General features: G+C 37.0%; 2 protein-coding genes across 7 annotated transcripts in view; both read left to right on the top strand.

Moving 5' to 3' along the window:
• Positions 1-13,153, top strand: part of LOC107679834 (calmodulin-regulated spectrin-associated protein 2-like) — a 48,771-nt gene extending 35,618 nt beyond the window's left edge. For 2 of the 6 annotated variants that reach the window (XM_016475527.1, XM_016475528.1), the window contains 11 exons: positions 1,970-2,060; positions 2,154-2,250; positions 2,372-2,409; positions 2,506-2,575; positions 2,666-4,697; positions 6,685-6,821; positions 6,904-7,124; positions 7,522-7,612; positions 8,417-8,535; positions 10,634-10,752; positions 11,004-13,153. In XM_016475527.1, coding sequence (XP_016331013.1) covers positions 1,970-2,060; positions 2,154-2,250; positions 2,372-2,409; positions 2,506-2,575; positions 2,666-4,697; positions 6,685-6,821; positions 6,904-7,124; positions 7,522-7,612; positions 8,417-8,535; positions 10,634-10,752; positions 11,004-11,309 — 3,321 coding nt within the window. In that variant the 3' untranslated portion in view covers positions 11,310-13,153. Of the gene's footprint in view, positions 1-1,969; positions 2,061-2,153; positions 2,251-2,371; positions 2,410-2,505; positions 2,576-2,665; positions 4,698-6,684; positions 6,822-6,903; positions 7,125-7,521; positions 7,613-7,774; positions 7,841-8,416; positions 8,536-9,082; positions 9,174-9,335; positions 9,402-9,977; positions 10,097-10,633; positions 10,753-11,003 lie in introns of all 6 variants that reach the window. The other 4 variants (XM_016475524.1, XM_016475526.1, XM_016475523.1 and 1 more) reach the window with 4 other exon arrangements.
• A 1,626-nt stretch (positions 13,154-14,779) lies between these two features.
• LOC107679835 (semaphorin-4E-like) overlaps positions 14,780-26,104 on the top strand; it is a 17,300-nt gene continuing 5,975 nt past the window's right edge. Inside the window, exons 1-10 of the mRNA XM_016475529.1 lie at positions 14,780-14,912; positions 18,722-19,041; positions 20,636-20,781; positions 20,897-20,959; positions 21,070-21,168; positions 21,434-21,533; positions 22,600-22,710; positions 23,309-23,460; positions 23,538-23,710; positions 24,828-24,987. Coding sequence (XP_016331015.1) covers positions 18,930-19,041; positions 20,636-20,781; positions 20,897-20,959; positions 21,070-21,168; positions 21,434-21,533; positions 22,600-22,710; positions 23,309-23,460; positions 23,538-23,710; positions 24,828-24,987 — 1,116 coding nt within the window. The 5' untranslated portion in view covers positions 14,780-14,912; positions 18,722-18,929. The remainder of the gene's footprint in view (positions 14,913-18,721; positions 19,042-20,635; positions 20,782-20,896; positions 20,960-21,069; positions 21,169-21,433; positions 21,534-22,599; positions 22,711-23,308; positions 23,461-23,537; positions 23,711-24,827; positions 24,988-26,104) is intronic.

Consider the following 26,104-nt stretch of genomic DNA (forward strand, 5'->3'; position numbering starts at 1 on the left):
TTGTTGGTACCCTGTGTTAAATATGATCAAAGAAGGCTATGAACATAAATCTGCATTGTTAATCCTTTTGGTATTTTATTTAAAAAATTCACAAAATCTAACCTTTAATTGGAGAATACGAATTTAAAATGGGGGGAAATATCATTATGAAATAAATGTTTTTTTCTCTAATACACATTGGACACAATTAACGGTACCCTTTTATTCAATACTTTTTGAAACCTCCATTTGCCAAAATAGTATAGGAGTTTTCTCCTATAATGCCTGATGAGGTTAGAGAACACCTGACAAGACATCAGAGACCATTCCTTCATCCAAAATCACTCCAGACCCTTTAGATTCCCAGCTCCATGATGGTGCTTCTCCTCTTCAGGTCAACACACTCATTTTCTATATGGTGCAGGTCAGGGAACTGGAATGGCCAGGCCAGAAGCTTGGTTTTGTTCCCAGTGACCCATTTTTGTGTTGTTTTCAAGGTTTGTTTTTAGATTATTGTCCGGTTGGAAGATCCAAACATGGCCCATTATAAGATTTCTAATAGAGTCTGTCACTTTTTGATTTTTTTATCTGTTGGTATTTGATAGAATCAATGATGCCATGTGTCTAAACAAGATGTCCAGGACCTCCAGCAGCAAAATAGGCCCATAACATTAAAAATACAGCAGTATATTTCATTGTACACATGTGGTACTTTTTATCCCTGTGTTCACCAAACCCATCTTGAGTGTTTGCTGCTAAAAAGCTAATTTTTTAGTTACATCTGACCAAAGAAGCCAGTCCCATTTGAAGTTCCAGTCGTGTCTGACAACTAAATATGCTGGAGATTGTTTTTTGGTGAAAGAATTTTCTTTTCTTGATTTTTTTTCTTGAAGCCCTCCCAAACAACATGTGGTGATGTAGGTGCTGTTTGATAATTTTTTGAAGGTTTTCGGACCCCGAAACTCAACCTTTTTCTGCAATTCTCCAGCTGTGATCCTTGAAGAGTCTTTGGCCACTCAAACTCTCCTTCTCACCGTGCATTAGGACGATATAGACACTAGCGTTGGGCGATGTCTACAAAATTGGCATCGGATGATGTCTACAGTGAAACATCGCGATGGACGATGACATCGGACGATGCTGGCTCAACATCTTGAAGTCTATCAGCTATAGGCGATGGACGATGACATCGTCTATCGGCCCAACCCTAATAGGCACATGTTCTCTTCCAGGCAGATTCATAACATTTCTGTTGATTGGAACTTCTTAATTATTGCCCTGATGGTGGAAATGGGAATTTTGACTGCTCTCGCTCTTTTCTTAAAGCCACTTTCTAATTTGTGAAGCTCAATTATCTTTTTGCTGCACATCAGAAATATATTATTTGGTTTTTCTCAGTGTGATGGGTGATTAATTTGGAATTTGGGCTTTGTTTTCCCTCCTATTTATATTTCTGTGAAACAGGAAGCCATGGCTGGATAATTTCATGTTCATAATCACCCTGGTGTGCTCAAAATTGTGAATATGAATGGGAATATATTTCAGATATATTTTACTCATAAGAATTTCTAGGGGTACCAGTAAATGTGTCCAACGTGTATTTGAGAAAAAACATTTATTTCATAATGATATTTCCCACCATTTTAAATTCATATTCTCCAATGAAAGGTTAGATTTTTGTGATTTTTTTTTAATAAAAGATCAAAAGGATTAACAATGCAGATTTATTTTCACAGCCTTCTTTGATCATATTTAACAAGGGTACCAACAATTCTGACCATGTGTGTAAGCTATTTAATTCAATTTGAAGGAAAAGGGTACTCTTGTCTCCAGGTGGTGTCCGTTCATGCACTACCAGGATTGAGAGAATTGCAGAGACATCTTGTGGGAGAGGAGGAATATTACACATACTAGTTTTATACGGGCATGCAAATTATTTTGGAAAAAAATGCTTGCAATGCAAGTTAATTTGTTTGTTTGTTTTTAACAGAATAACTATCTTGTGTTTATGGCTGAGCTCTTCTGGTGGTTCGAGGTTGTTAAGCCGCCATTCGTCCAGCCTCAGGTGCTGGAAACTGAAGGTAGACTAATATTACAATAGAATGTATTTCCCAGAATTATTAGCCAATGGTGTTTATGTTTATATACTGACACATTTGTCTTGTCCTTTATAGCACCAGCCCCTTCACTGAAAAATCTGCCATCTGTGCCCATCTCAAAAGTCACAAAGAGAAGTTTCATGGAAAGACCTCCTAGTCCGGACAGACCAAGGTATATCAAAAGTCTCTTTTATTGAAAACTTCCCCTTTCTACTTTATTTACTTTGAATGCCTGTTAAAATTCAAATGTAAAATTGGATGGATATTCATATTTTTTTATGTTCATGTTAAAGTCTCCCTCTCCGACCTCAACCACAGAATTCAGGCTCAGGTAAAGTTAAAAGACCTAAAAAAATTTTATGATAACAAAATATAAGTTTTAATTTGAAATGCACCCAGTACTATATTAGTTATGTGTGCTGTACAGGTGAGATCAAGCGATCAACCTCAATGTCATTTGTGGAAAGCTTCATGGGTACTTGGCCCAAAGAGAAGAAGTAAGTGCAAATTAATTTCATTATTGAGAATTAAAGACATCGAGTTTGAAACTACATGCCATTGGATACCATCCTCTCTTCTTTCTCCAGGTCTGCTGCTCAGGGAGTGTCCTTTGAAATCCCATTTGATAAAGAGAGCACCAATCAAACACCCACTGGCCGAGGGATGACTCGGTCTGTCAGCACTGAAGGTTTTGGTTTCAAGATACCCCACGGCACCAGGGGCATCAAGAGAAACCTGTCCTTTCAGCCTGTCAACGGAAAGAACATGGGCATCGAGGAGGAAGGCTGTCCTGACAGCCTGTCAGGAAACCATAATGGCCGTCTAAATGGCTCAGGGCCACCTAGCATCGAAGAGGCTCTTGAGATCATCCACAACTCAGAGAAGAAATCTCAGAGCCCCAGGGACCATGCGCCCAGTGAGGGCTTCTTTCTTCACCTCCAGAATAAAAGTGAATTGAACCCTGAAGCAAAGGATGGGGAGCTAGTCTCAGTTTCAGAAATGTCCAAAGGGGTTGCTAGCACATCCACCACTGAAGTAGACACCGGCATACATGTGCGGACGGAGGACATCCAAGAGACCCTAGATGAGGACTCATCCCTTAGGGATTGTACTGTCAGTATGGAGCTTGATACGGATCAAGACTTTGAGGCAAGAGCTTGCCATAGCCAGGGCTCTACAAGCCCATGTCCCAGCAGCCTAAGCAGCAAGTCCCCTGCCGGAAGCGCCCCTGCTTTTACACCTGGGATTAAGATGACCAGCTTTGCTGAGCAGAAATTCCGTAAACTGAATCCAAACGTGGAGGCCAAAGCTGCTGCATCCCAAAGCACAGCACCAGACAGTTCAGATCTCGGCATTCCTCACTCTGTTTCCTGGGCTCCTTCACCTGAGGTCAGCCCTGCACATCAGCCATCCAAGGATCCGGCCCAGGCCATGGCTGCAGAAATGGTGCAGCTGCGCATGAGACTTGAAGAGAAGCGTCGAGCCATTGAGGCTCAGAAGAAGAAAGTAGAGGCTGCTTTTACCCAGCACCGTCAGAAGATGGGACGCAGTGCTTTCCTCACAGTTGTCAAGAGGAAAGGAGTAGATGGCACCTCACCTTCTCAAGAGGACACTCCCAGCTCAGAGGGAAGCAAGACGCCAGCGGAGACACCTCAGCCCATCAAGTCTCCGGTGAAGTCTGCGGGGGAGGACGGTACATCCGAGGCGGACCTGATGGAATACACACGCTCCATTGAGAAGCTCAATGCTTCCCTGAGCTTCTTGCAGAGTGAGATGCAGCGGCTGGCCCAGCAGCAGGAGGTAATCATGCAGATGCGGGAGCAACAGGCTTGGGTTGTGTCGCCAACTCAACCTTCGCCACAGAAGCAAGTGCGAGAGCTCAGAAGGAGTGGGGCACGCTCTTCAGGCTCTCCCTCACCTGCAGATTCTCCTAGAGCTACGCACCGTTCTCCTACAAACCTTAAGAGGAAGTCTGCTTCTTTCCATTCCAAGACACCAAGGACACCCAGACCCAGTGAGCTAAAGATCACTCCTTTCAGCCGAGTCCTGACCGTTCCACAGTCTGTGGACAGCATACCACGCTTGAGAAGGTTCTCCCCATCTCAGTCCGTGTCCTGCTCATTTTCTTATTTGGGAAAAGAGAAGAAACCACCATCAGGAGCTGAAGCCACAGACAAGGACATAGAACAAGGCCTTGAGTCATTGTCAATTGAATGTTCTGCTGGTACCATCACCTCCCCAACCAAAGAAACCCAACAGGCTGTAACCGAAGACGCTGACTTGTCAGCCAAGGAGCCAGTAGATAGGGGAGAGGAGAGCAAGATGGAGAACAAACCAACTGAGGAAAGGGAACAGCTTAAGAAGCCAACAAATGCGATTAAGCCGGCTGTGGAATCTAGTGTGTCACAGATTTTGTCGCAGATTGTAATGGAGCCCGTCATTGTCACTCCTACTGAGCCAGTTGACATCACCCATCAGACCAACAAAAATTTGATTGAGGTTCCACTGTCTGTTCTCAAGCCCCTGGATGGACAGGCGTTGAAAGAGGAAGGCGAGAAGGAGACTTCAGGGGAAAATCTAGACGATGAGCAGAAAATGTGCTGTGGATTCTTTTTCAAGGTAGATATGAATGTCAGAGGATCCTTGTCTTAATCTGTAGATTAAGAAACCTCGTAAATAAACTCTACTACTACCATATGTGAATACTTAGTGGTGAATGCTAAGGCAAGTGTCAATATTGCTATAGCTTACTGTTAGCAGTTTGAACTTAAAGGGAAGGTTCACCCAAAAATTCAGAACACGAATTAAGATATTTTAATGAGATCCGAGAGCTCTCTGACCCCCAGCAATGTAACTACCACGTTGAAGGCCCAGAAAGGTAGTAAGGACATCGTTAAAATAAGGCGCTTTCGCACAACATAGTTCTAGGAACTAGCCAGCATGGAGAACCAATTTCTCCCTCAGGCCATTTTCCTGGTTGCATTCGCACCGGCAGCAGGAACTCTGAAGCGGCCCAGGTGACGTCTTTATTCATGGCATTTACAAACATCAACCGATGAATGGAGGACGCCACATTCAGATTTGTTTTTGATGTGTCTCATGGGTCTCGTGATAATGGAGATGGAATGTAAACACACAATTTACGAGATTAAAAGAGCACAAAAATCAGACTAAATCTCATATGACAACTTGCAGTGTTATCATCGAGACTGTGAAAAGAACAAAACGCTGCAGACAACAGGGAAATGCCGTTATTGGTATTTTCCATGTTCGTGGAGTAATTATGTTTACATGGATTTCCAGGTAGCTGGTGTTTCGAGCTAAATTGGTTCCCCCAAACTGAATTCCTTGAACTAAATACGTTCCTAGTTCCTGCGCTGCCAAGACGGCAAAAAGCGGGAACTTCCGCCAATAGTTCTAGGAACTATGAAAAGGTTCCACCGGTGCGATAGCGCCTATAGTCCATATGAACTTGGTTCAACTGTAATTTTATGAAGCTACAAGAATACTTTTTGTGTGCAAAAACAAAAAATACAGAAACAAAAATAATGACTTTATTCAACAATTTATTCCGCATGCATCCGCAGTACTCTTGTGAGCGCACGTCGACTGACACAGAAGAGAAGAAATTGTTGAATAAAGTTGTTATTTTTGTTTTCTTTGCACTCAAAAAGTTTTCTCATAGCATTATAAAATTAAGGTTGAACCACTGATGTCACATGGACTATTTTAACGTTGTCCTTACTACCTTTCTGGGCCTTGAACGTGTCAGTTGCATTGCTGTCTATGTAGGGTCAGAAAGCGCTTGGATTTCATCAAAAATATCTTAATTTGTCTTCTGAAGTTGAACGAAGGTCTTACGGGTTTGAAACAACATGAGGGTGAGTAATTAATGACGATTTTCATTTTTGGGTGAACTATGTCTTTAAGGTAATTTACGTGTTAAAATTAGGTGTGATCAACTCTTGTCACACACCATTTGGTAACATGAATGCTAACTTAAATTATATGGTTTGTTGAGGATATGTTCTTGACTTGATGGCGAGCTATGTTGTCTTGGGCCAGCAATTAACCACCTAGAGAACCTTAACAATAGCCTAGCAATTTGTTAAAACCACACAGAACAACTTAGCAAACAGCTAACAATGCTCTAGCAGCTATCCAGAACACTTAAGCAGTGTGGTGGCAAGTGCCTGCTACATTTTATTAAGAAACTTTTAAAAATCTAGCTGTTTTATCTGTTAAGGGCCACAGTTATAACCCAAAATGGCGTATTATCATAGCTTTAGCTCAGGAAAATGCTGTGTGACTATATAACATATTAAATTATTTTTAGTCGCAGAAGGAGGTTAGCTTGGGACAGATCCCTAGAAAATGCAGCTGTTTGATCTAGGTCAGAAAACTAAGTCAAATAAATAATTTATTTTATGGTGTTAGTGTTCTGCAGGGAGTCTGAGCAGTGTAGTGGATCTGGCTCATCCAGACTGGTCACATCAACATCAGTATATTGCCTTCAGTTTCCTTGTTCAGATACTTGATAGACCTGAACATAAGACATTAACAGAGATTCTTAATGTCCATTCTGATAATGTGTTCATGTTGTAAGGATGATATGAAGGAAGAGGATAGCATGGCCATAAAGCGAGCAGCACTTCTGGAGAAAAGGCTGAGAAGAGAACGGGAGAGCCAGCAGAGGAAACAACAGCTGGAGGCGGAGCTTGAGCAAAAGAAAGAAGAGGCCAGGTAACACCCAGCCCAGCTGTCAGTCACTAAATCTAAACTCCTCCCCCTCATTCTTAATTACAATATTTGTCTTTTTCCACAGACTGAAAGCAGAGGAAGACCGCATGAAGAAGGAAGAAGACAAAGCCCGACGGGAATTTATCAAACAGGAGTACCTGAGGAGAAAACAGCTGAAGCTTATGAAGGACATGGACACGCTTGTCAAACCGCGTCCTGCGGGGGCCAAACAGAGGAAACCACGGCCCAAGTCCATCCACAGAGATGTGATGGAGTCCCCCAGGACTCCTGTCAGGGTCACGGCAGGTAAAGGGCATCCCCTACTGGCAAAGCCCGGCACTGCATGCTTTGTGCTACTCTCAGCCTTTTCCTGTCCAGCTCACTGCATCCCTCTGTATTTCCTTCTAACAAGTACTCTAGATCTTTACTTGCTCTAAATATCTATTCTAACCAATTTATTAACTTTCTAACTAATTTCAAAGTACTCTTTTGAATTAATTTAACCAATCTGGCTGAATTCTTTTAAGAATCTTTCAAATGACACTCTTTTGTGTGTGTTTTAGACAATTTGAAGGAGTTAGAGAGACTGTTAGCAACATTATTGCAGAGAGCTGTACTGTTATGAGGGTAACACAAAGTTTGGCGGGCTTGGTGTTGTCTTGTGTAACTGTGGGTCCTGTCCTGTTTTGTGTTTTGCATCCAGGTTCACGACCTCGTGTTTTTTCAGTTTCCAGCCTGTCTCTGGCATCTCTTGGAGATAATGACAGTGTCAACTCAGATAAGAAAACACAAAGGTAAGAAGCACTTCAAGCAGTCAGCAGAATGAGAATATGTTTACTTCCTTGTTTCCCTGCAATTCTATATATTTCTCTAGCTTTACTGTACAATACTAACCCAGTGTCCTTTGAATTCTCTGTATTTTTTCCTTCTTGTTCTTGAATGTTCTTGCTTCTTAGAAGCAATAGCTTAGCATCTGGCAGTCTTTTCTTCTTTTTGAGCTCTCCTCGTGTGAGAAATAGAAGGTCAGTCCTAGTTAAGAAAGACTCTTTGCGCTTCCATCTTCTGTTCAAGAAGAACATCCTGTTTTGCTTTGAGTTCGGCAGCAACACGAGGAACGATCCCCCATCTTTGAACAATAAAGATGGCTACTATAGCTCACCCATCACAGCTTTTTTTGTTTCATTTTGTCATTGTTAAACAAGCAAAGATTTAAGGTCACTTACCCTTTACACTGGCACTGAAACTTCAAAAACACAAAAATAAAGATCTGCACTTCACACTTTTGCTAGAGGCTTATTTAGAAGCTTCCATAATGTTATTAAAATAACTGTTTTTTAAATTAAACTTCTTAATACATGTTGCTGGTCTTAACATGCATTTAATATTCTGTTGCTTTCTCCAATACGTCACATTAAAAGTATTTTATTTTTGTTGTTTCATTTGATGCTGATACCAGGGAAATTACATGCATAAAAAAATATTATTTATGATTAAGAGCTTTAATTCAGTCACTGCTTGATTTTGCATGAGAGCAGTTGTTGTTAGTAATGTATCAGAATCTGATGGATTGCAGGACTCAGTTTTTCATGTCATCCCAGCAGGCCTGACTCAGCAGACGGTTGCCTGTCACCCACTCGCTCCAGCAGCCGTAACGGAGAGAAAGACTGGGAGAATGGTTCAACCACATCCTCACTGACGTCCAACACCGAATACACAGGTTAAAATACTAACATTTTTCACAATATTTATTGGCTGCGGCTCTACCTCCAGTCCAGCAGAGGGAACCTGTATACTGTCTACATCTAAGCTTTTCTAAATGACCAAACGTTTGAACATACTGAACACCCCCAGGACTCCTGTCAGGGTCACGGCAGGTAAAGGGCATCCCCTACTGGCAAAGCCCGGCACTGCATGCTTTGTGCTACTCTCAGCCTTTTCCTGTCCAGCTCACTGCATCCCTCTGTATTTCCTTCTAACAAGTACTCTAGATCTTTACTTGCTCTAAATATCTATTCTAACCAATTTATTAACTTTCTAACTAATTTCAAAGTACTCTTTTGAATTAATTTAACCAATCTGGCTGAATTCTTTTAGGAATCTTTCAAATTACACTCTTTTGTGTGTGTTTAGACAGTTTGAAGAAGTTAAAAAGATAATACCTTAATTGCAGAGAGCTGTACTGTTATGAGGGTAACACAAAGTTTGGCGGGCTTGCTGTTATCTTGTGTAACTGTGGGTCCTGTCCCGTTTTGTTTTGCATCCAGGTTCACGACCTCGTGTTTTTTCAGTGTCCAGCCTGTCTCTGGCGTCTCTTGCTGATAATGACAGTGTCAACTCAGATAAGAAAACACAAAGGTAAGAAGCACTTCAAGCAGTCAGCAGAATGAGAATATGTTTACTTCCTTGTTTCCCTGCAATTCTATATATTTCTCTAGCTTTACTGTACAATACTAACCCAGTGTCCTTTGAATTCTCTGTATTTTTTCCTTCTTGTTCTTGAATGTTCTTGCTTCTTAGAAGCAATAGCTTAGCATCTGGCAGTCTTTTCTTCTTTTTGAGCTCTCCTCGTGTGAGAAATAGAAGGTCAGTCCTAGTTAAGAAAGACTCTTTGCGCTTCCATCTTCTGTTCAAGAAGAACATCCTGTTTTGCTTTGAGTTCGGCAGCAACACGAGGAACGATCCCCCATCTTTGAACAATAAAGATGGCTACTATAGCTCACCCATCACAGCTTTTTTTGTTTCATTTTGTCATTGTTAAACAAGCAAAGATTTAAGGTCACTTACCCTTTACACTGGCACTGAAACTTCAAAAACACAAAAATAAAGATCTGCACTTCACACTTTTGCTAGAGGCTTATTTAGAAGCTTCCATAATGTTATTAAAATAACTGTTTTTTAAATTAAACTTCTTAATACATGTTGCTGGTCTTAACATGCATTTAATATTCTGTTGCTTTCTCCAATACGTCACATTAAAAGTATTTTATTTTTGTTGTTTCATTTGATGCTGATACCAGGGAAATTACATGCATAAAAAAATATTATTTATGATTAAGAGCTTTAATTCAGTCACTGCTTGATTTTGCATGAGAGCAGTTGTTGTTAGTAATGTATCAGAATCTGATGGATTGCAGGACTCAGTTTTTCATGTCATCCCAGCAGGCCTGACTCAGCAGACGGTTGCCTGTCACCCACTCGCTCCAGCAGCCGTAACGGAGAGAAAGACTGGGAGAATGGTTCAACCACATCCTCACTGACGTCCAACACCGAATACACAGGTTAAAATACTAACATTTTTCACAATATTTATTGGCTGCGGCTCTACCTCCAGTCCAGCAGAGGGAACCTGTATACTGTCTACATCTAAGCTTTTCTAAATGACCAAACGTTTGAACATACTGAACATAATTAAATTTTAATGTATCCACCTTATTCTTCAACGCAGAAGTGAGCCTATGGGCGAGACTTACAGTTCATTAGCCGAATTAGAAGAATTACAACATGCAATGTGTTCGTAATTAAGATAATACATTAAAATAATATGGTAAGACACACCAATTTGCAATATCAAGCAGCAAAACGAGCAGTTTTGTACAGCTAAAAATAGCTGGACGCGGATGAGACCGGAAGCAAGACCCATAAAATTCGCAAATGGCCGCGCCCCTTTTTACAGGAAGAATAAAGTGGATAAAACATGCTCAGAACTTCAGGTGACAGCTCCCTCTAGAGGACTGGAGGTTGAACAGCAGACTCCGAAGGTACAATAACTTTTATATTGTGTTATGACATTACATAATACCACCTCTTTGCTGCAGGTCCCAAATTATATAAGGAGCCCAGTGCAAAGTCAAATAAGCATATAATTCAGAATGCTTTGGCACATTGCTGTTTGGCTGGCAAAGTCAACGAAGGACAGAAAAACAAGATTTTGGAAGTAAGCATGTCCATTTTACAATTATTACTACTATTATTATTTAGTAATGATATTTTATTTAACAAATAAATTAAATGAATAAAAAAACAATACATAATATAAATTTAATTTGTGCATTTAATTAAAAAAATGTATTAAAATTGTGTAATGTTGAATAGTTTTTTTATGTGTTAATTTAATTAATTAATTTTATTCCCCCCATTAAATTTATATTATACATTTTATTCATCATATTTATTTGTTTTCTCAAGGAAATGGAGAAATCAGGGGCCAACAACTTCCTGATCCTGTTCCGAGATTCCGGCTGCCAGTTCCGCTCGCTCTACACCAACTGCCCTGACACAGAGGAGATCAACAAATTGACCGGCATCGGTCCTAAAACCATCTCACGCAAGATGATCGACCGCCTCTACAAGTACAACTCCGATAGGAAGCAGTTCAGCCAAATTCCAGCCAAGACCATGTCGGCAAGCGTCGATGCCATCACGATCCACAGCCACCTGTGGCAGACCAAAAAATCAGGAACGCCGAAGAAAGTAGCGGCCGTGAAGTCCTAGTGTTTCTCGACGGCAGACGTACACAATCTCAATGCACTTGTTTGTACATAATGGAATCCTACAACACTTTTTACACTCTTCCGTCAGTTGTCGTTCGGACACACAAGATTATGCACAACTGGAATGTAAAACTCTATGGGGTGGCAAATGGATCAAACTCATGTGAGACTGTGTGATTCAAGTTGTTTTGCTGCACCGCGTACGTGTTGTTTTTATATAAATGTGCCAAAAAAAAAGGAAAATAATGAAAAGTTGTCATTGATGACCTGTTATTTTAATTTGGTACACTAAAGCACTGAATGTTCTTAGTTTGTACAGAAATCTCGCACATATGTTGACGTGTGGCCTTATGTTGCTTTTTGTCTATGTTTTTATTTGAATGATTTTTTACGACTGTCCTGATACGATTGTACGGCTGCTTATGGAAAGGTTCTCACATGCATAGCTTGTGATTATAACAGTTTAGTACTGTAAGGGAATCCTGTCATATCTAGTATACATTAACCAGTGTGCTAATGTGCAGTGAGTGATTTAGTTTGCAGGCCAAACCCACTTTTGATGGGTTTTAACATTATCTAATGGCATTGATTCACAGCAGGATTGTGAATTCATTTCATTCCGTTCCTGTAGATGTTTTTGCTTTTTTTATATATATATTTGGGGGGTTGGACCGACTGATGGAAATGTTCAGCATAATGATCTATTTAATCAATATTTATCTTTCATAAAAGGTCTTAAATAAGACTAGGGGTTAGAAAACCAAACCTTTCTGTCGGTGCGATTAAACAAAAATCAGGTGGACTGAATTGTTTGAACGATATTTCCATGGATGAAGATGAATAACATCATGTGCTGGAGTCATAATTATTTTCAAAATACTTTTGTACTGTTATGTATGCTTGTGGTGACTGATCGGAAGTATTTTCCTGTCCCGGGTCACACAAAAGTATTAAAAGCAGTTTACCAAATGATATATTTTCCCGGATTGTTGGAGCCATTTCCGTGTTTTGCGACTGAGGGCTAAATCGTTTGATTGGTAAATTATTTTAAATAATAAAAATAATTTATAAGGGGTTAAAACATGCCGCATTTTTACGCCTGGAGTCTGTGTGGCATTTTAAGATGTTACGAATCTCAGTCTGTTAGCATTTACCCTTAAAGTGTGATCATCTTAGTGAAATTTTGGTGAAAATATGAATTTTCGTTGGCGAAAAGGTCCATTGGTAACAGTGAAGCCATGAAGAAGTCACTGTCAAACCAAGCAGCTTTTTATTGGCCAAAGTGCAAAATTTGTGTGAATCTGTTGCGAAATCTGCAAGCGGTATTCAACTTAATTTCGCCAGCAAAAATTCGCTAGATTATAGTAGCTAAATGAAACCACACCTTTAATCCTTTTAAGGCAGAATGTGGCAGTATACGGGTAGAGGCTTTGTTGCCTGACAAAAAAAAAACGGCCTTCCTTTTGTGCCCTTTATTTCAGAAGGAATTGTAAAAACTGCAGTAATTTTTGGTGCTTGCCTCTCGAAACATAAAATTGCACACCTGTTCTCCCATTCCAACATTTCTTGAGTAGTTTGAGTGATGTGTCGGTGTTTGGAATGGAAATATGTGCACAGCCCTGAATATACGGTAGAATGGTACTACTGGAAACAAATGTTATTTCGAGCCACCAACAAGGGTTATTAAACTGTAAATGAGCACGATAGAAAACTGTACAGCGTGTGTTCTCTAATCTCTCCAGCACTCTCTCTCTCTCTCTTATTTTCTTTCAGGCGCTGTGCTGTCATATTGTTCAAGTAACATGTTCGATTTCAACTGCATTCAATAAATTTCGCATGGCCTCATGTGCAGCCTGCTGATTATTGTTTGACTTTAATGAATATGTAATAAAATGTCATCAATATTTGCAACAATGTAGCCTACTAAAATTTTTGTAGTTACTAGAAACACTGCACACTTAAATAGAAGTATGAGTGCTAGAATAATAATAAACAATTTTAGTAATTTAAGGATTTCTAGTACTCATAAGTGGCTAATTAAAGAATCACTCTTAAATATGTATGCCCATATGTCCTGTCAAGAGAAAATATTAAAAAATCTCTTGCATTATCCGTAAACACAGTGTTGAAGTAATCTAAGGTGTTTGTAGCCAACATTGTGGATTTTTTAGAACGTTTCTTCTTGAATTTTTCATTCCATCAACACTTTTAAAGCATCAATGATTCATAACTTACGAATGAGTATTTCATAATACTAAAATGGCTTAATTTGAGTTTGTATATCATTGTTCAAGATTCTAACAGCCTTAATGAAAGCGACAATAGATAATTTATCTCAGATCCTGAAAATAACTTAAAGGAAACAAAAACGTTCAAACTGTGACCTACGAGTGAACAATTAAGTGTATTGTATGACAAAGACTGTAACAGTCACTGAGTAGCCCATGTATTTTGAATAATGTTAAAATCGTTTAATCAGTAATAATTTGATTGTGTACTTTGTAGCGTCTGGACCAATCAAACACACAATATATATTTTGTTAGCTATATTTAACAAATACTCTGTAACACCCCTCAGTTAACAAGCCATACGAGGACCTATGGACCCTTCCCCCGAAATGCGTAACACCGCAGGAGGGCAGAACAGGCCTCTGGTTCCATGGCAACCAACGCTGATATCACTGGGTTTATTGCCTAGAGGAATGCGAAGCAGGGAAAATCACTGCATGTTCCATAGCAAGAGGCACAATGCACAGTAGAAATGGACTTTTCTACTAATTAATTCATAGGAAAACCTTTCTTTGAATGAACACACATATCCTTCAGGTCATCGTGTATGTTGTCTTTGATATTTTTAGACTATTCTATGCATGCTTATGATGGAACCCATTCCTGTCATCTTGCCTATATGTAATCCTACCATGTTTAGTATCTATGAATTCGCCTTCTGATGATCGAAACGAGCGTGTATATTATATATATTTATAATTAATTATAACTAGTTATGATTAATTATTGATATTTCCCTTATGAGCTGATTCGCTACAACTTACATATTTAGCTGCAGTGCGTTTGCAGAGAGAACCCGTCCATACGCCCTTCTGATTGGCTGTAATGAATCCCATTATAAATATATATTATAAAATAATTTAAATTGATATTACTATTATTTTTATTATATAATTTTACACGTACATTAAACTTTTGCCATTCTAAGACACAACTAAATACAAAAATAAAATCAAATGTAAAAAGTATAAAATAAAATAGTGTAAAAAAGTACAGGTCATCTTCTATACTACAACATCTGATATTTCGAGAAGGGTCTGGCTGCAGCTGGCGCTTGCACTCTCAGATGTGCATTCTCAGACTTGCACTCTCAGACACTTGCACTTCCGCTAGCGACGTCACTTGCAGTCTTTATTATTTTTTACAAGCATGAGGCAGCTGACAGGTGACTCACGACCGGAAGTTGACGTCACACGGTATCACTCAGGTGTGGGTTGGGTTAAGACTGTACTTTACTGTCGATGCGTACATGCCTTCTGAAACAATATACGAGAGACATTTATTCAGCCGTCCAAGAGCATTCCTGACATCTCTGGTGAGTTGATTTATGTTTTTGGGCGAGTTGTAGTAATATTTGTTTAGTCTAATTTAGTAGAATGAAAGACTTAAATACTTAATTAGGCGCTAGTCTTTCTGGTGTATATTAGTGTGTGTGTTCAGGGTTTATTGTGAATCCAATTGTGGATTATGCTTTCACTTTACTTAGACTAAATGTATTGATCAAGAGAAAAATTAATGAAAGAAGAAACGACAACTAAATAGATGTACAATATTATATTTGCACTTTTAAAATGGCTCCAAAAAGTATTTGTACACTTAAAAATATCTAAATGTCATTACATTTATTTTTATGCAAAGTATCAAACCAAATTGCATAAATTTTTGAATAACAATAGCACAAGCACAAGTCTGAAGCATTTTAAATGATAAAACAATATATGTATTGTTCAGAATGAGGACGAAAACTATTAACTTTGTCATTGTCAAATGATGCTGCTCAGTTAATGTGATTAAATTCACCTTTGCTTTGGTTGATTTAATAGGACACTTGTGAGGACTTAATATATCTACTAAAAATCAGCAGTTGAGTAAATGTAATTGCAAAACTAACTCAGAAAAGTGATTTAGAAAAATCACTTTTCTGTGATATTTTGTTGATATATACACATTTTAAGCATGATTCCCAGTATTTTTGGGGGCCACTGTAATGTGTGACATATCACACTTAAAACACTGAGATAAACTCAACAGCTCCTCAAGTCCTGCTCAGACTTGCCTGAATGCTGGAAGGGAATGCTGCTTTTTTTCACGCCTGTCTGTTTACCCAAGTCTTCATGTGGTGCACTTACTCACTTACCTGCACTTTTAGGCTGAATACAATTTTTTACTGCCGTGGTTTGCAAAATATTTACTATAGTAGTGGTACAATTGCATTTTTGTTGTTGTTGTTCTACAAAGAGCTTTAAGCTTTAACTGATGCACGCCACCTCCAGCATTCACAATAATAAAGCGTATTTGTTTTAGGGAATTGAATGAACAAAGGCCTAACCCCATGAACTGGGTGTGTTTTTCCAACGTAAAAGTATTTCGCAATATAAGTGACACATGGAGTGTCATTGGAAAGCTCTAGGTTAATGAATCGCTGAGTGTTAGTTCAACCTGATCCACTTGAATACTCAGAAACCATTATCTTAAAGGTCAGTTAAAAAGGCCTATATTTATACGTGAAGCTGGAATTACAAGTTGTGCAAAGTGACAGTATGACATAACAGATATTAAAGTGATTTTATAGCTTTAACTTTTGTAATGAACACAACGTGTCATGAGGGTCTGTAGATGAGCTGTCATTGATATCACTTCCTGTTTCATGTTTTTTTTTTTTTTTTTTTTCTCTTTGTGCATTTTGTTTGTATCACATGACTTTGGATTTGGCAAATAAATAATGAAATATGTCAAACTTCTGGTTTACTTTTCAATAATTGCATTACTTTAATGAGGCTTTTTTTTTTTTTTTTTTTTTTTTTTTTTTTTATTTAGCTTCATTATCATATCAGGACAGCTGTGTCACCCTGACAGTTTTTACTTTATTTCCCCAAAAATATTACAAATATTTTTTTCTTTTTATTTTTTTTTTATCTTAGAAGAGCTGCATTTAAGTAATTGTATTTTCAAATTGAATTCAAATTTTATGATATGATAAATGTATAATAATTTTTTTCTACATTTTAATGAATAAAAATAAATAAATGAGTGCCTCTATTTATTATTTCAAAACCTTTTTAAAAGGTATAATCATTATTATTAGTTTATAGTTAATGCTACAGACTTATATATCAGGTAGGTAGCAATAATTAAGAATTTGATTGTTCAAATAAATAAAAAGCACCTTAATTTTTTTTTTTTTTACAGTGCTAGTGTATAAATATAAACATAAATATATATGTTGGATGACAATATTTAAGGTACTGTATGTACAAATTGCATTTTTAATCAATCTTTCAATAAAATAAAACAGTGGAATAAAGTGCCTTAATTTATAATTTGAAAACTCATAATTTGAAAATATATATATATATATTTTAGTAACACTATTTTATTAGTGCTGTCAAACGATTAATGGCGATTATCATCCAAAATAAAAGTGTGTGCTGTTTATATTTATTATGTATTTATAAATACACACACATGCATGCATGCATATATTTCAGAAAAATCATATATTTCAGAACAATGTTGTTTATATATCAAATATATTTTTATATAATATAAATTATATGAATATAAATATATACATGTAAATACATGTAATATTTTCAAAATATGTACTGTATGTCTGTGTATTTATACACTGAACAAAATTATAAACGCAACGCTTTTGTTTTTGCCCCCATTTTTCATGAGCTGAACTCAAAGATCTAAGACTTTTTCTATGTACACAAAAGGCCTATTTCTCTCAAATATTGTTCACAAATCTGTCTAAATCTGTGTTAGTGAGCACTTCTCCTTTGCCGAGATAAGCCATCCACCTCACAGGTGTGGCATATCAAGATGCTGATTAGACAGCATGATTATTGCACAGGTGTGCCTTAGGCTGGCCACAATAAAAGGCCACTCTAAACAGATTTGTGAACAATATTTGAGAGAAATAGGCCTTTTGTGTACATAGAAAAAGTCTTAGATCTTTGAGTTCAGCTAATGAAAAATTGGGGCAAAAACAAAAGTGTTGCGTTTATAATTTTGTTCAGTGTATATACAGAATAAATATACACACACATAAATTATGTAAACAAAAACTTTTATTTTGGATGATTAATCGCCATTAATCGTTTGACAGCACTACTTTTTATTATCATTTATCATCAAATACAGTTAATGCTGCACACTGTTGGCAAGTATGCAAATCTTGGCTGTGTTTGAAACTGTTCAAGTCTCCGAGCCCCGTGAGAATGTGAACATGTGGAGAGGCTCGTCCAATAAGTCCTTACTCAGCAATGATTCGATTGATGAACACACTCTTTAAAGGCATGAGTAACAGCAAACCTGTCTGCAGTGAAATGAATGATTCATTGGATTCATCCTGTAGGCCTGTACTTGACTAACCAGTAACTGTTTTGATTAGGCAAAGTAGAATAAAAAACCATGCTCACTTATTTTGCTGCACTCACATTTTCCTCAGAAAATCATGCCAGACTTCTATTTTACATGCTATTTTGTTCTATTTCACAGTTTTAGGTCATTATGTCTTGATCTTGAACTTTTGGATGTTGCTCAGCCGTGCAGTCAAGAGCATCTCCTTTGAATGTAAACATCTCAAACATGTCAAACGCTTAGGAATGATCGCACACGGCCTCACGCGAACACGCAGCAGTTTAAGCTGCTCGTTTTCTCCCTCAGGCATCAACAATTTCAGGTATCCTCGTACCCCAATCCGCACATGTCTCAGACTGCCTCCTTGTTTAAGTCCTTGCACACATCCAGCCCAAACTGAGCGCGAACACGACCCGTGTTTCTTGTTTTCAACGCTGGGAGAGCACAAATTGCTGTGATCTGTCAGCGTGCTGCTTTGGTGCAACAACAATGAGTCACCGTTGAATTCCCGATGTTAAATACAGTATTGCGAAGACTGTTTAGGTAAAGCAGCTTTGAGTCGAGGTGTTTACTGAGGGATGAGTTTAAGTGGGGGGGGTTTAGTGTTCTATTGTTACGCTCCATTCGGAGTTTACAGTTCAGTGCAGTTCATGCAGGAACAGGCCTTTAGGTGAATCTTCATGTTTGGGAAGTAGGATCAAATTAATGTGTGTCTTTTGAAATAGATCTTAGTTCAATGCTGTTTTTGTTCTACAGATGTAGACAGGACGGCGGACGAGTTTCATTTCCAGCACTTCAGCATCCTGCATCATGGTCTACCATCTCCAGCCACGAAAAAACTCAAACGATAAACGTATATGCTGGATACGGAGGCCTACATAATGCAGTCGGCTATGGAAAGCATGATTTAAAAGCTGATTTGTTTTTTTCCCCTGAAGTATCAATTTTATAGTTTTTTTTAGCCATGTATTCTCCTCTGTTGTTCTTCATCGTCCTGCATGGCATCTTCCTGGTGTGTGCCTACAATGGATGGAGCAGTCTGAAAAGTATCCCACGAAAAACCATTCAGTATGAGGGTAAGATTAATTTTCATTGAGTTTATAAAGGTGCATAACTGTGAGCTAATTATTAGCATCAAGTCTTCAACCCTGTTACCTACGTTATGGTCAAGCAAATACTTTGCTGTATGGGAAATATGTATAAAACTGCTAGTTTATCAAGAATATTTGGTAATAAAACTAGTAACTTCTAAGTATTAGTTTAATTTTCACGTTACCTGCAACTTTCAAAATGAAGGTAAGATTAATGTTCGTTGAGATTATAACTGTATAACTGTGAGCTAAATATTAGCATCTAGTTCAGTCTTCAACCCTGTTACTTACGTTCTTGTAAGAAGGAATGATCAAACAAATATTTTGCTTTATTGAAAATATGTAGTTTTTATATAACTGCTTGTTTACTAAGAAAATATGGTACCAAACTAGTACTGTATTAGCTTAATTTGCAACCCTGTTACTTGCAACTTTTAATATGAAGGTCAGATTCATCTTAGGCGAGATATAACTATGTACAACTATGAGCTAAGTGTTAGCATTAGCATATGTTGAAATATATTACACAAATCGTATATTTTTCCATTTGTTATGTTATAAACTATTATCTAAAGTTGCTTAACATGAAAATAACTACTTTTTAACACAAGATGTCTGTACATCCTCTTATTAGGGTGACTTTGACATGAACCCTCTGAGGTCTTGAACTTTTTGACTGTTTCTAACAGTTAAAATAATAATAATATGATCATGTAAATCACAATTTTGGCATAAACTATCAAAATTATATTCAATTCATTGTTGTATAAATTTAATGGCCAAAAACCTACTAACAATATTTAAACATGTCCGATATATTGTGTGCAATTTGCAACCCTGTTACCAAATGATTTTCCCCTTTTACCAAAAATATAAACGTCCTATCATTTTGACACCCAGGAAATAACATCTTTTGGTCACTTTCTACACCATAATAGGTAGACACTTTAAAAATGTAATTCAGTTTTCTTAAATTTTTACACAAATTGTAGTGTTGAGTGCATTCATCCAGTTCATGTAAGAATATATGATCAAACAAATATTTTGCTTTATGAAAAATATTTAGTTGTCATGTAACTGCTAGTTTATCAAGAATATTTGGTACTAAACTACTTAATTGCAACCCTGTTACTTGCAACGCATTCTAGATTATTGATTGATTGATTGATCAATTGTATAAACTTGTTTTTTATATACATGTTTGTTGCTAGAAAATTTAAAAAAAAAATCACAAATATTTTAGTATTTTGATTTTTGAATTCCCAAATGTTGATAACAGGGTTGAAAAATTCCAATCCTTATAGAAAATGAATGGAAATAAAATTACTTGCATATTGTTTACAAATATATTTAATATTTACATTGACCTCCTGAAGTTGATGATCAAACAGCTTCCGATGATAAAGCACCTCTTTTTTCATTGCCTTTTTTTTAGTTTAACTCTATTTGAACCCTGATTGTGGAACATCTCCACCCTGAGAGCAAATGAACAATTTCAATGTAATTCTTGGTTATTATACTTCAATGACAAATAGATAAGGCATTGTTGTTCAACGTGCATGTATGTTTTTGTCCTTAGATAACAATGTGATCACATTTAAAGAGAAAGGTGTTTGGAATTACTCCACAATGCTGATTAGGGAGGATCTGGGTTTGCTGGTGTTGGGGGCGAGAGAAGCCATCTACGCCCTTGACATAAACGATATCAGCATTGCAAAGTCTAAGGTGCCGGTTTGGTTTCCTTTCCTTTATCTCTTGGCAACAATATAACACAATTCTTTGACCCTGTTTCAAAACGGCATGTCTGTATAGTCTGTATTGATTTTTCTCCACCCATCAGGTGCTTTGGAAAGTGACAGAGGAGAAACAAAAGGAATGCACCTCTAAAGGAAAACATCCTGACGTGAGTAAATATCTCTGTAACTGCCACACATGCTCACTGACACATAAACACATGCAAATACTCTGAAAAATGGAAAAAAAAATTATGCATCTGATTGATTATCTTTTCAGATCGACTGTCGAAACTATGTGCGGATGCTGCATCAAATGAACGACAGCGTGATGTACATGTGTGGGACAAATGCTTTTAGCCCCACCTGTGATTACATAGTAAGTGACATGACCACATAATAAAAAATAATATTTGTATCATAAAAGAATATTAAATTATAAAGACAACAAAATTAAATAATTGTTTCCAAAATTTAAAAACATGGCTTTTACATTGTCATTGTATTCACTGTTTGCATCTCGTAATCTATCACTTTCTTCCTGGTGTGTGTGACATTAGGATTCATGTGATCCATCAGGTGCTAGTGTCATGCAGTTAAAAAACAAGATTAAAAAACACCTTGTTTTCATTGTGTTTGAACAGACGTATGGTGACGGGCAGCTAAAACTAGAGGGAAAGCAGGAAGACGGGAGGGGGAAATGTCCTTTCGATCCATTCCAGAGATCCTCTTCCGTCATGGTTGGTATGTATGTCTTTCTTTTTTCAGATAGTTTAAAGGGGTCATATGATGCGATTTCAAGTTTTCCTTTCTCTTTGGAGTGTTTCAAGCTGTTCGTGAATAGATAAGATCCCTAAAGTTGCAAAGACTAAAGTCTCAAACCCAAAGAGATATTCTTTATAAAAGTTAAGACTCGTCCACGCCCTCCTAAAACGCCTCGTTTAAACACGCCCCCACATGTCTACATCACTGTGTGGGAAGATTTGCATAACGCCGCCCAAATGTTCACGCAAAGAAAGAAGGCGTAACTTTATTGTTGCTGCCACCGCCGTTTCGTTGCGAAAGCGAAAATACTTTGTTTGGCCTTTGTGACGAGAGGGGCGGGGCCGAGAGCCGTGGTAACAGAGCGAGGCCGGTGGAGTAAATGCTAATGCACGACACCTGCGCCACTCACCGGTCTCGAGTCCCACGGAGGAGCTCCGGAAGGATAAAAGGAGGAGTGACGACAGTGTTGGACGAGAGAGGACAAGGCCTGGATTTTATTTTGTGTTTTGGTTTTGTTTGTGCGCGACAGTCGTCCGCGAGGGGCTGTCGCGCTGTTTTGTGTTTATTTTATTATTAAAGTTTTGTTTGAATGTTCACCGGTTCCCGTCTCCTTCTTCCCAAACTACGAACTGTGTTACAGCCTTCCAAAAGAGGACATGACTAAAAATCAGTGGTTAAGTTGTATTTACAACACTGTTCCAGACCAGTTCAACCCAAATATTCAGATGTGTGCAGCGCATTTTATGGAGGACTGTTTCCTGAACCTCCCCCTTTATCAAAAAAACTATTAATTAATTAATTTATTTATTATATTTAATTATTTTTACATTTATTGTATTTCGTTTATCTTTTTTGTAATTAATCTTAATTGTAATTTATTGTATTTTAGTTGGTCTTTAAATAAACTGATTATTTGATTCTTTGTTGTTTTTTATTAAAAATAGTTTAAGGTTAAATTAATTTATCCTATTAAAATGTATTGTAATTCACTGTATTTAATTAATACATTTTATTTATTTATTTTATCTATTTATTTTTGTCACAGATCAAGACCTGTATTCTGCCACATCCTTAAACTTTCTGGGTTCAGAGCCGGTTATTCTCCGCACCTCTCCCATTTCACTGCGGACAGTGTTTAAGAGCTCTTGGCTCAATGGTATGTCAGATGTTATGACAAAACGTCATCTAGAAAACAAAGACTAATCACAGGTTTCATTATTAGTAAAATAATGAAAGGCCTTGTGTGAATATCCTATTTTATATTTAGCTTTAATAACAGAACATGTCATATCAATTATAGAATTTGATTAACATTTAAGTTTACATTTTTTTTTAAATTTTTTAGTAAAAAACAATTTTCAAAAAAGGTAACTATTGTTCAAAATGATGCCATTGACATAAGAAATTTGTCTCAGAATCAGTTATTTTAGTATTATTTATATGATGTTGCAGTATTAATAATTATTTTGAATGATCTTTTTTTAATTTTGTATGCTTTCGTAATTTTTTTATTAATTTTTTATTTTTATATATAGCTATTTCTATTTCAGCTTAAACTTATTTCAGTTAGTTGCCAAGGCTACATTTCCTCTTTTTTTTTTTTGTGCACATTTTTCATCTTTTATTTACTTTTATTTTCCTTACCAAAACAATTTAGTTTTAGTTACCATTACCAATAGTTTAGTCATATCAACACCTCAATATCAGCACTGCTTCGAACAAAGTGAAAATCACATTTTTTCTACCCACTCAAGAGCCAAACTTCATCTACATGGACGTGGTCCCAGAAAGCGAGGACAGTCCTGAGGGTGACGATGACAAAGTCTACATGTTCTTCAGTGAGAACGCCGTGGAGTACGACTTTTACAACAAGCTTGTGGTATCGCGTGTTGCCAGAGTCTGCAAGGTAATACTTCACAGATCCCTTTACCTTGGCATATTTAGCCCTGATCTAATAAAGACATTTCATTTCCTATACTGCAGGGTGACATGGGTGGTCAAAGGACCCTCCAGAGGAAATGGACCTCTTTCTTGAAGGCTCGTCTGGACTGCTCTGTCCCTGAACCCAGCCTGCCCTACATCATACAGGACGTCTTTCATGTCCACCACAAGAAATGGAGGAAAAGTGTCTTTTATGCTGTTTTCACCTCTCAGTCGTAAGTTTAGTTTTTTTTTCCGCACATTCTGTATCTGAATTTGCTCAATTGTTTAGTTATTTACTATTTCCTATTAAGTCTTCACCACATAGTTCACTGTGTAGAGTACAGGTGCAGTCACATTAAGGAAATTTTGACGAAATTTCAAACCAAGCAGCTTTTTGTTGGTCAGTGCTGTGAGTCTGTATGACCAACTTGAACCTATTGTGAAATCTGCTTGGGAAATCTTTCACCTTTGCCTGATTCTTATTAAAATTACTGTATTTCGCCTGTGAAAATTCACAGAACAAATGTAAATGTGACCACACCTTAGAAATGACTGAAAATTAATGAATTTGGACCAGGGTTATTATAAAAAAAACAAGCAAAAACATTTGTGTTACTTTAAATAAAATTATTATGAATATTAATTAAAATATTTAAAAAAACATTTTATTTCAGCTAGATGACAAAGCAAAAGTTCGCATTTTTATATAGTTTAACTCATGTAATTTGACTAAAACTGAAATCAAAATTAATAAAAACTATTTAGACATACTTAAACAATAATTAATAAAATGGCAAAATCACACATTAACTAAAATTTAAATGAAAATGCAAAATACCAAAAAAAAATTATTTAAAAACTAATTAAAAATATATATTAAAAACTATAATAGTATTTCAATTATGCTTAAATAACACTGATTTGGACAGTTAATGTAAATTGTATGATTCTTACAAAAGGGGAAGAATCCATTTCAGTTTTCTTCTGACCACTGACACTGCAACATATTTATAGAAAACAGATTTTGATCAGATTTCACACCACATAGGCAACGGGAATTGTAACAACTGGACTTAATGAATTTTGTTAGTGTTGCAGATTGTGAAAATATTTTATGAAATAAAGTAAAAAACAAAACAAAACATCTCATCCGCACTTCAGAACACATCAGTATAACTCACTGTAAAATAGCTGCAGACTAAGTAAAGGATATGAGTCACATGTCATATAGATCTGTTTAATGGTAGGACTGATAATTAAAGGATAGTCTGGCTCTTTCCTCCAGTTTAGTAACAGATTTGATATTGTAATTTTAGCCTATAAAAGATGATGATCTGTTTGTGTATGCAGGAGCTCAACAGATCGGTCTTCGGCAGTATGTGCATACGATGTGACTGATATCAGCGAGGTGTTCTCGCGTGGCAAATTTAAGACAGAGGTGACTGTGGAAATGTCTGATGTGAAGTGGGTCACGTACAACGGAGAGCTTCCTGTCCCTCGACCAGGAGCTGTGAGTGGTCATTAGTGGTCTTACATAATCTTATAGCGGATGCATGCAATTTTTTTTTTTTTTGTTATTTGTTATTTGTTAAATTGTACTGTGGAGAACATCAAAAAATACCGACAGAATCCAAAAAACATGTTTTCATGGAATATTTTATTGTAATCTGATGGTACAAAATAAATAAATAAATATTTAAGCCTATATATATTAGGGCTGTCAGTTTAATGTCTTAACTTAATTAACTAGTTATGCAAAAATAACGTGATTAAAATGTTTTAACGCAGTTAACGCACTGGCCCGACCCCCAGACCTGTACATCATTATACATTTCATACAGTTGATTGTAATATGATGCAGGGCAACAACTCCATAAATGCAGTTATGCCCTAAAATTCAAGATATTGGGACAAAAATGCTCCTGTATGAGTTTTTGTCTCATATTTATATCACATGATAAGCGATATCATACGAGCAGCGAGAGTAATATCACACGAGTGCTGTTTGTCCCGAATAGCACGACTGCAAATGTGATTTTACACAACGGTTCAGTAAATAAGAGGTTAATATTGTGTTGTATTTTAAACACAATATTGTCTGTTTTTGCTCTGTTTTGCCAACAAAAATATTACATATAAAGCCACAGCAGAACTGTTGTGCGTCTCTGAGCAACACAGTGGTGTTTAGTTTCTGAATAAATCCGTGTTTTGAACAAATCGGGCGAATCAATGATTCAAAGGCCCATTAATAAAGTGAGCCGTTTACTGAATTCCTGAATGAATCAGCCGTTTGAACGAATTGAATAAAAGACTCATAAAGACAATTACTGCCACCTGCTGGCAGTTTTAGTTTCTTATTTAGAGTATTATTTCATTAAAAATAGGGGGAAAAAATGTAAAAGGAATAGTTCACCCAAAAAAAAAAAACTTTAATTATGCCATCATTTACTCAAACCTGAATGACTTACTTTATTCCCCTGTATGAGAGCAATCGCACGAGTGCAAATATGATTTTATACAACAATTCAGTAAACAAGAAGATAGTATTGCGTTATATTTTAAAGGGGTCATATGATGTGATTTCAAGTTTTCCTTTCTCTTTGGAGTGTTACAAGCTCTTGGTGCAT

This window comes from Sinocyclocheilus anshuiensis, unplaced genomic scaffold (assembly GCF_001515605.1).
Source record: "Sinocyclocheilus anshuiensis isolate Anshui unplaced genomic scaffold, SAMN03320099.WGS_v1.1 scaffold756, whole genome shotgun sequence".
NCBI lineage: Eukaryota > Metazoa > Chordata > Actinopteri > Cypriniformes > Cyprinidae > Sinocyclocheilus > Sinocyclocheilus anshuiensis.